Source organism: Colobus angolensis, unplaced genomic scaffold (assembly GCF_000951035.1).
Source record: "Colobus angolensis palliatus isolate OR3802 unplaced genomic scaffold, Cang.pa_1.0 Scaffold70, whole genome shotgun sequence".
NCBI lineage: Eukaryota > Metazoa > Chordata > Mammalia > Primates > Cercopithecidae > Colobus > Colobus angolensis.
This window is the reverse complement of record NW_012120710.1, coordinates 1,199,862-1,209,826: the sequence shown is the minus strand read 5'-3', so window position 1 is coordinate 1,209,826 and position 9,965 is coordinate 1,199,862. Positions and strand designations below refer to the sequence as shown.

The 9,965-nt window shown below is 33.2% G+C and overlaps 1 protein-coding gene across 1 annotated transcript; it reads right to left on the bottom strand.

Annotated features, from left to right (window-relative positions):
- Positions 1-1,643: 1,643 nt before the first annotated feature.
- ODAM (odontogenic, ameloblast asssociated) lies at positions 1,644-9,700 on the bottom strand. The gene is made up of 11 exons (XM_011927092.1): positions 9,637-9,700; positions 9,497-9,538; positions 8,907-8,954; positions 8,062-8,301; positions 7,595-7,642; positions 5,620-5,724; positions 4,726-4,773; positions 3,900-3,971; positions 3,304-3,465; positions 3,006-3,064; positions 1,644-2,042 (listed from the first exon to the last, which is right to left on the bottom strand). The coding sequence occupies exons 1-10, from the start codon at positions 9,685-9,687 to the stop codon at positions 3,035-3,037; spliced, it is 846 nt and encodes a 281-aa protein (XP_011782482.1). The 5' UTR covers positions 9,688-9,700; the 3' UTR covers positions 1,644-2,042; positions 3,006-3,034.
- Positions 9,701-9,965: the final 265 nt, after the last annotated feature.

Sequence of the window (9,965 nt, the reverse complement as noted above, 5' to 3'; positions counted from 1 at the left end):
ATACTTTTATGTGGATATATAGAAAGAAATCTATTATGAAAGATTTGCTTATATGATTATGGAGGCTGAGAAGTCCCAGGATCTGCCATATGCAAGCTGGAGGCCCAGGAAAGCCGGTGAAATTGTTCGAGTCCAAATCCAAAGTAAATTCTGGGTCCAGTCTAAAGGCCAGAGAGCAGGAGCTACAACATCTGAGGCAGGAGAAGAGGGATGTCCCAGCTCAAGCAGAGAGAACAAATTTGCCTTTCCTCCACATTTTTCTTCTATTTTGGCCCCAGTGGATTAGATGATTACCACCCACATTGATGAAGATGATCTTCTTTACTCAGTCTACTAACTGAAATGCTATCTTCCAGAAACGTCCTCATAGACACACCCCAAATAATGTTTTACCAGCTATTTGATCATCCTTTAGCCAAGTCAGATAGACACATAAAATTATCACAACATCTTTTTCAAAGTATTTATTATTATACCCCCCATACTGCCAAACTTTTGAGTTTCTTATAACTTGATACTTAGTTTTATAGTTTTTTTTTAGAGTTCTTCACAGTTCGCTCTTGAACCGAATTATTATGTTGCACTTATCTTTCCTCTTTAGTCTCTGATCACTCCTTTTATTCTCCTCATTAAAGAGAAAAGCTGAGTATTCACTATGTTCCAGGATTCATTCTAAGATTTTAATATGAATTACCTCATGTAATTTTTTCCTTGATCCTGTAAACTATTGGAATTTTGCATACAAGGTTCATAGCTTCAGAATACCTGATTTTTTTTTTTACCAGACATATTATTGTTTGGCTCTCTCTGTCATTTCTACTATTAAGATATCAGTCAATTAACCAGAATTATATTCATTCAGTACATAAATTTAGGGAAAAAGGATGCAGAATAAAATGAAAGTAGAAGGCATGAGTATTGGGTTACTCTTCCAAAAACCAAGTAGTAGATTCTAGGGTCATAACACTATTAAATGCTGAAACAGGTAAGATTCTAGGAGTTGTGGTCTACTTTAAAGTCTGGAATACTCACCAAGTTTATTGGAAACCACCTAATACATTTTCATTCATTCACTTATTCATTCACTTACCTCATTCATTTTTTGTTTTACATACACCTACTCAAACACATCAACACCCACATTTATATTACATCGAATACCAATTTTCCTATTTTCTAAAAATTTCAGCTGATAGTCTGAAGTTGAAAAAATAAGTTAAACATACAAATACTTTCATATTCACATGTGAAGGGAAAAAATAACATTTTTATGAGCGAGGTATGTTCATGTGTTAGTTCATGTAGTTCTTTCAGAAATTGTAAAAGGTGTTATCTTCAATTTATATCTAAAAAAGGTGACACTCATACAAGTGAAGTGACTTGCTGAAGATTAAAAGCTAGATTGAAAGCCAGATCTGATGAAACCCCAAATCTCTACCTTATTCTCTACAAGATGCTGCCTCCCCCAAGCAATCATACACTTTCCTACCCTTTTGAGTAAGGACAGACACCTCTCTATGTAACTGTGTCATATTAGGAATAAGCACTTTATGATATCTGCCACCGAATAATTTTGATTGTCGTGAGAATGTCTCAGAAGGAAGCTGACTGAATGGACCTTAGGGAAATAAACAGATGACATGTCAAATCTAGATATATATTTTACTTCATCAGTTCCAAACACAACACTCATCATCCATCCAATGACAATATACCTATCTTCATGGGTACTACCATTTTCCAGAGGCATCATTTACTAATGCAATTATCCAATTAATTTAATGATACTAGCTTTATTCTCAGTGTTATTGTATTCCAGTTTATACAATGATAGGATATTTGAAAATACATATAATTTTGTAAAACAAGACTCATTACATGATTGTATTATTTTCTATGACATATTTAAAGAGTTTAATAACATTTATAAGTAAAAACAAATTTAGGAGAAGAATCAAGGTATTTCATGTATTCCAAAGAACTGATACTAGCATTATCTAATAGCCTAAAATTATATCCAAGGCATGGCCACGTCTTTTACCCTGAAAAATATAATAGAAAAGCATTTTAATATCAGTGGACTGCTTTGCATAAAATGTCTTAGATACCGTACGAATTGTTTATTAAAGAAATAGAAAGCTGTTCTTTCACTGACTCATACATACAGAAAAAAGGTCATAAAAATACTGAAATCTCTTTAGTATTTCTTACTGAATAACTTGATTTGCCTTGTACAATATAGTACATTAGTGAGGAAGCTTTCCTAAAGAGGTATTATTACTATTTACTCAGTTGTATTTTTATAAACGTTTTTCATCTGAAGAATGCTGAGTGCTCATTTTTATGGAAGGAGAGATCAAAAGAGGCTCATGGCAGCAGGGAGGAGATTTCAAAAACTTTGTCTTTTAGTTTGCCCTTCAGGTTAAATTGTTTGCTTTTCAGTGTATGTTTTTACTTTTTGGTGCTGTTCCCAGACTGCCCTTCTATCAAACTCCTATTGCAGCCTCATAGCCAACCAAGCTGATTAAAACAAGTAATTAGTTCAAGATTATGTCTGATATAGAAGTCATGGAATTTGAAATTTTCTTTTCATTGTACAATTTCTTTATCATTTTGAGATTTTTATTTTATTTCAAACTAATACACATATATTGGAATTATTACAATGTTTAGTTTGCAAATTGAAATGATGATTTGGAAGAATTGAGTCTGTATGGAGTATCTACAGAATGTCTTTTATAATGGACCTAGCATATCTAGTATTCATGTTTTCAGAGAGTATACCAAGCTTATAGTATAGGCAGACACGATTCTCAAAATTTAATTTTGTTTTCAAAAACCGTTGAAGTCCATACTCACTATTAATTTTATAAGTATATATAGCTAACTTATTTTTGTAACTACTTTGGTAAGAACTCCATTAGCTCCTCTGACAACTTTTATCTTTTGTCTTCATATGTAGGAATTGTCATGGCACCTAATGCGTGACTTTGGCAAATACCTACCCAAATCTCTGAATGATTAGGGCAACTTCTTATGGTTCCCTTAGACTATCAGTCTTGGCCTAGTGAGAAAAGGACATTCATAAGAAGCTCTTATTAAATTGAAATTAAATTATATTCTGATTAATCGATTATCAAAGATAACTTTTGGCCACCTTATTCAGAGTTAAGACCACATATTTTTCATTAGTTATCTTCTTAATTTCATGACTAAGTCCTATAAATTAAAGCACTAATTTTATCACTGTATTTTTTCATTAGACAATTTTTTTTACATAAAATGAAGTTTTCATAACTCTACCTTCTCTTCTGGGAACTTTGTGGTAATAGATCGGTCTATAGCAGAAGTGAAAACATTGGTTGTGCTGGGTTTTGGTGAAGTCGAGGGCATGACAACTCCTGCATTGTCATGTCTAAAGTTTATCACTTCTTTTTGTAAATATGGTATCTCTTCTCCTGTTGACTATAGAGAATGAGAATGAAAACAAAGTTGTCATAAGTTCAACAAGGCGGCCAAAATTGGGAAGAATGTAAAGCAACAGGAAGGAGATGCAACACAAGCATTATATTAAAAAAATAAGTTCTATTATTAGGTTTTTTAAATTGTAAGCTACATAAAAGACCATGAATATATACCAGCAAACATTAATTGTCTCTTAATATCTGCTTTTAAATAAAGGTGCATGAAAGAAGTATCTGGTATAGCATACTCAAAAATATTGATGAACTGAGTAAGAGTAAACTGAATCTTCACTGGCGAAATATTGTAAGAAGAAGAAGCAGCAGCAAAAATTATTGATGGAATTATAACAGAGATGATATTAAAATGAGCATTAGTGCAGTAAGTTGTCAATTGTTGATTTCCAGTAGCTGGCAAAGTGTTGTAAGGAATCTTACCATCACAGCAATTTCAGGAGCTGTGCCTAGTTGGGGATCAAAAGCTAGTTGCTGCTGTCCTCCTGGTATAGCCTGAAAACAAAAAAGTTTTAAAAGTCTAAATCAGTGATCTATGAAAATATGCTCTTTGGCCACCCAGAGTACCAGAGTAGTAAAACACTCCCAAACTTCTTAAATTATTTTGCTAAAAACAGAAATAATAGTTTAATTCTTGCTATTAGAGAAACAGCTTGACATCTCCCCTCTGCGTCTGTTCTGAAAGTGCTACTTTCTAACATTCTCTACTAGGACCAGGTGCTCATCTGTTGAGCATAAACAATTCTACAGAACACCAACATCAGACGGGGTGGAAAAACCAACACAACTTCAAAATTTTGTCTAAAGTAAGGTCACCATACAAGTCACAAAAATACCAGGTGTTCTCACATCTTGGCTAATATGAGCGACTGATGCTTTTTTACCCGTTAAAGCTTTCGCCTTGCTCCGCTATCCTTGCCTTAGAGGAATGAGCTTTTAAAATAATCACAGAGTTACCCTACTTTTGAAAATAGCTACTCCAGAGTGAATCACCACTTCTTTGCAATCTTCCCCAAATTACCTAAAAGAAGCCCAAATCGTGTGAGAAGTCATTCTAATACTTTCCTATGAAGACACCCAAGACTCCCCACGTGTGTGTTCTCCTCCTTGTACTGAGTGAATATACAGTTTTGTTCAGTTAGAGGTGCCCTCCTGGTCATCATTGGCTGAAGCACATTTATATATTTAGTAAACAATGAAGCAAGTAGTTTCCAAAATTTTTTTTAATGAAAAATATGCATTTACTTACAGGTTCTGCTAGTTGTGGAATGTATCCAAATTGATCATAGAATGGTATCTGTCAGATTTTTTAAAAAAGTATCATATTTTCTGTGATTATTCTTGTCACAAGTTTACAGTAAATGATTACTTAAACTTATATATCTTTTTATATAAATTAAAAGCATTTTTAAAGTTTATATGTTCCAGTAAGTAAAAATTAATTATTGTTAAATTAGCAAGAATCTTTTTAATACCATATCATTTCTAGGATAAAACTGTTTCTTTCCCTTTAAAGCAACATGACAATTAGAATTAATACTACCAGTTTTTAAAAGTATAATTCTGAATTTTCTGTAATTTGTAATGCCAGGTTTTAGAGTTACGATTAAACTATATAAAAGACACTTTCATTCTAACAGGAAGGATGTTAATTATATATGAGCCACCTGAATTTATGTTAGAATTCAAAAAATTTATTGCAGTTTCACAAAATTCAGTATAATGGTATCTAATTGTATCTCAAAATCCAGTAATCAAATATATCTTTCATCAAGGTAGCCAAAATTTTTGTCATTTATTATTTTTACATAGTAACCACTCACACATATGTGGAAAGGTGGATGCTAGTAAATTTTAAATGTGAGAAAACTTCACTTTTCAAGGTTATTCAGCTTTTTGGCCTTGATTCTATTGAAGTCCACTTACTGACGTCATTGGCTAAAAATCCAGCCTTGGAATATTACCAAATAAGTTTACACAAATGATTTATAGCAGAGAACACTGTATCTACCCTCTTATGCCTGTTTCATGCTATTGAGTGTTTGCATTAAATATATTCAGAAACTTTTTTCTATGGTAATATACCTTATTTGCTCTATTTTCAAGTGGAACTTGTAAGATTAAAATAAAACATTTGCAGTACCTGCTCCTCATACTGCTGCTGTCTTGTTTGTTGAGGTGACCTTGGAACTGTTTGCTGAGGTTGTTCCCAGGGTAGGAGCATGTAAACTGGATAGTATTGAAACATCTACTTGTAAAAAGACAAGGATACAAGAGATTCCATTACATCAGCATAGGACATACTTTTTATCTTCTAATGTCAATTTTATTCAAAAGCTGTTTTATGTCTAGCAACTTTATATGATTAAATACAAAGCAAATAGATGAAGCATCCCTTTCCAAACTTTGGAAACAACTTGTATCCCAGGTAATGTTGGAGTTGGTTTTTAAGGTTGCTTGGTCAAACACATTTAGGAAATAGTGGGTTGAACTAAGCAAAAGAGCTTTTTTTTTTTTTTCCGAAGGACATCTTGGAAACTTTATATACAAACTACTTTGCAAATACCTAAGTGAAAGATAGCCTATGTAGCATTTTCCCTATATTTTTGAGAATCATCATTCTGCAGAATGTGGTATTAGACATTCTGCCATAATAAATGAAATGCTATGAATGTATTGACTTGAAGAATTGCCACTTTATTGAAATAATCCATACATATTTTAGGATATTTGGTAAATCAAGACATAGACAAGTAACAAACAAATCTCATCTGAAACTTCACCACCTACATTACCTTATGGCTTCCATTTATATTATTGCCTTCTACTTACATGTCTGTGTCTGTTTATATGTGTATATGTTCATAGAAAATGAAAATCTTAGTACATATGTTAATTTTTGTATGCTGTTTTGTTTATTTGCATAAAGTAAGAGACTGTTTTAGACATGAGAGTTAAATAAAATAACTAGGGTTTCAGAAGGATTATATTTTGTACAAGCATTCTTAATCCTGGCTAAGAACCAAAATCACATTTGAGCATTTTAGAAGATGACCAATTCATGGGGTATTGATTCATTGGGATAGGGTTCAGACATTTGTAATTTTCAAAATTACCAGCAGAGATTATAATGTAAAGCCAGGGTGGAGAGCTACTGGTTTAGTGGTTAAAGAAGGAGACAGAAGGGGTGGAAAATTATATTCCAACTCAGCTATTTACTTTCAATGGGATCGGGAAATTGATCTCCTTAAGACTAGGTTTCTTGATTCTTAAGATGAAGTAATTCTAGTTATACATCTAATTCTCTAAATGCTTATGTCATAGAATGAGATAATGTCTAGAAGTAACTTTTGTTTTGTAATGGGAGTGGATGTGGGACAAAGTTATATGGTTATAATTACAGTACAGCCAAACACTGTAACTTTTTATGAAAAGGCCAATATTCTGCTGATGAATAATATAATTTATTTATAATACTGTTTCTTTGAACCCAGAATATTATAAAATTAATAACCCTGATATTTATAGGGTTTTCCCTATTAATGTGATGATTATACTAGTTTGCATTCACTTTTAAAAGATTCTCCTATTTAATGGAAATAATTACCATTTGATTGTAATATGGATTCAAATTGGAAATGTACAAGAAGCCTAAAATATTTTGAGCAGAATTTCATAACTGCCAAATAACATAGGCAAGTGTTTCTTATCTCTACATCATATCATATATTATCAGCTTAATGCATCTCCTTCATTAGCAAAATTTAAAGTTGGATAAAGTCAGTCCATGGTATTTCTCTTGCGTTTTTCCCAACTTCCAGCACTTTGGATGTAGATAGGACATGACCTGGGACTTATTGAGCTCTATTACTCTCAACATAGCAATGCGCTGGAAATTCAGGGGTCCTGAAGACTCTTCTTAGCTGCCTGTTCTTAAGGAGTTGTTAAGTGAGCCCAACGTCAACAAACTGATACTGGCCCAGCAATGATGTTATCTAGACAGTGATATCATTATATAGGTTTTAGAGCCCTGCTATAGGAGTCAGAGATAGAAATAGAACGCGTTGTGGAGAGTGTATGTAGCCATCTCTACGGGCAGTGTGGTTACATCCATTTACCTGTCCTTGCTCTTGGGGCATTTTGAAGGAGAACACATAGGGCATCGCCTGCCAAGAAAAGAATTATATAAAAATGTATGCTTGACTTTGTTATTTAAAATCTCTGAGCTGCTTTTCATAGAGCTAGTCATATAAATTTATCATTTGTTAGCAAGTTTCCACGACGAAATGTCATCTGTTACATGTGCTGTCGGCAACATAAACTGCCTTTTATTGAAGTTTTCCTATCTTATCCTAGACTTGTTTTTAACTTTTTTGGTTTGTTGCTGTATCCTAGAGTAGCTGATTTAAATATCTTTCGTCTTAGAAATCAGATAAAAAAGAACTTACAGTGATGGTAGAAACATATTATGAGAAAAAATATTTGTTCAAAAACTCCTGCCTATTTCAAAGCTGATTCATATTCATTGTCAAATTCAACTTGCAGTTCTCTCTCCTCCGAACAAAATCAAAGAGGCCTGACTTACGTGATTGGGGCCTGGTTGTGTCTGAGGCGGTGTTTGAGCCTGTGAGGGGTCAACTTGGCCTGCCTGGGCTCCTTGGCCCAGGGAAGGCCAAATACCCTCTGGGAAGGGTATTTGATTTGGGAACAGTCCGGGAAACTGGTCTAGAGCTGATAAAGAGAATTGGGCGAGTCCTGGAATTTGAGCCTGCTGCTGCTGTTGTAAAACTCCAGAGAAAGGTGGAATCCATGAATTAAGTGGGCCCTAAAAAGACACAAAGGAAAGAAAGCATGTTCCCTTCATGCCAAAAAGAATTTAAAGGTCAGTCCTGAGCAAGAAAGAGATAAAATACAAACAATTTCTATACCTCCAATGTTGCGATATAAAAAAGGACAGCATCTTGATTCATTTTGAACCAAGAGAATAATGTGAAGCAAATGCTAAATTCCCGACGGCCATGAGAAATATGGGGCAGGATAAGATTGATAAAAGAACACAACATCTGCATATGCCAGATTTGTTTTAAACCTTGTGTATTTTCCCCTACCCTAACCCTAAACCCCCCAACCTGCTGTTACTGGTTAACTGGGCATGACTTTGTATAAAATAATTACTTTTAACTGTCTCATAGTTGTGAGAATTAGTGCCTGCAGTATACCAAGTTCTCAATAAATAAATGTTAATTGAATTACAGTTTTTACTTTAACCTTCAAACAAATGGTCACTAGAATATATGAAACAAATTCATAACATTAAAAATTGAGATTTCAGAAATAGGATCAGGAAACATTTTGTTTTCATAAAAAATAACATAAGAAATGAGCAATAGAAAAATGTTCCCCATAAAGTAATTATTGAAATAGAGGTACCTGAAGTCGTAGTGGCAAAAGTTGACCATTATTAAGATTGAGAAGTAGCTAGAAAAGGAAAAACAATATGAAATCAAGATTACTACTCACTAAAATGAGTAAGAACAATGTTTACTATAAATATAGCGCAAGTCACAGCTGGTTGCTCAATTTCTTGTTAGAAGTGAGACATTTTCTCACTAGGCTTACACTGAATTACGGTGATTAGAAGTTAGATTTAAAACAAGGTTTAGATTTAGCAACCTCTCCCCTGTTGGGTATGAGATTACACAACGTTAGCTCATTCTAGGAGTTTAGTCATTTTATGCTTTTAAACACCTATATACACCTGTATTAGGTGTTATTAGAACAAAAAGATATAAACAATATTGTATCTGCCTTTGAAGAATTAACAATCAAGCAAGGGAAGCAGAATAATATTTTAGAGGTAACCTATCATATAATCAAACATGAACATTAGAAATGTGCTTGGATACACATAAAAGCTAGTGGAGAGGAACACAGTATAGGTCAAATGATGACATTTATCTCTTCCCACTTGATTTCCATTAAAAAGAAAGACGGAGATGGTTTTAATTATTTAAACTAACCTCATTGCTATTGCTGGCAGACATAAGACGCTGTGGGATAAGCTAAAATTAAAAATGAAAAAAAAAATCAGAAATAGTAAAAAGAAGGGATTGTTGAAGGTTTAACACAATGAGATCAGTAGTGCCATAAAATCACTTACTGGGGCTGACAATGTGGCTCCCAGGAATCCAAGAAGAATTATAATTTTCATTTTTGTATGATAGATCTAGAAAATAAGTTGTGATCGTTAGCTTTATAAAGACTTAAAATTCGTGACAAAATAATTAGTATTGTTCAACCAAAGGAATAGTTGGGTGAATTCTATAGTATTTACTTACATTTTGGAATTTAAAATTTAAAAAGTTATATTTGTAAATTTCTACAATTTATTTTCTCTCAGACAAGCTGTTTATAAAAAACAAAATTGTTTGCTTGTCCTTTTAGCTTGAACAAAAAACTCATTTGGAGACATATGATGTGGTTGAATGC

Coding starts and splice junctions, on each gene's coding strand:
- ODAM (XM_011927092.1), bottom strand. CDS start 9,687: ATGAAAATTATAATTCTTCTTGGATTCCTGGGAGCCACATTGTCAGCC. Junction 9,539..9,636: donor GAGCCACATTGTCAGCCCCA/GTAAGTGATTTT, acceptor TTTTAATTTTAG/CTTATCCCACAGCGTCTTAT. Junction 3,065..3,303: donor CAAAGTTCCCAGAAGAGAAG/GTAGAGTTATGA, acceptor TTTTCTCACTAG/GCCAAGACTGATAGTCTAAG.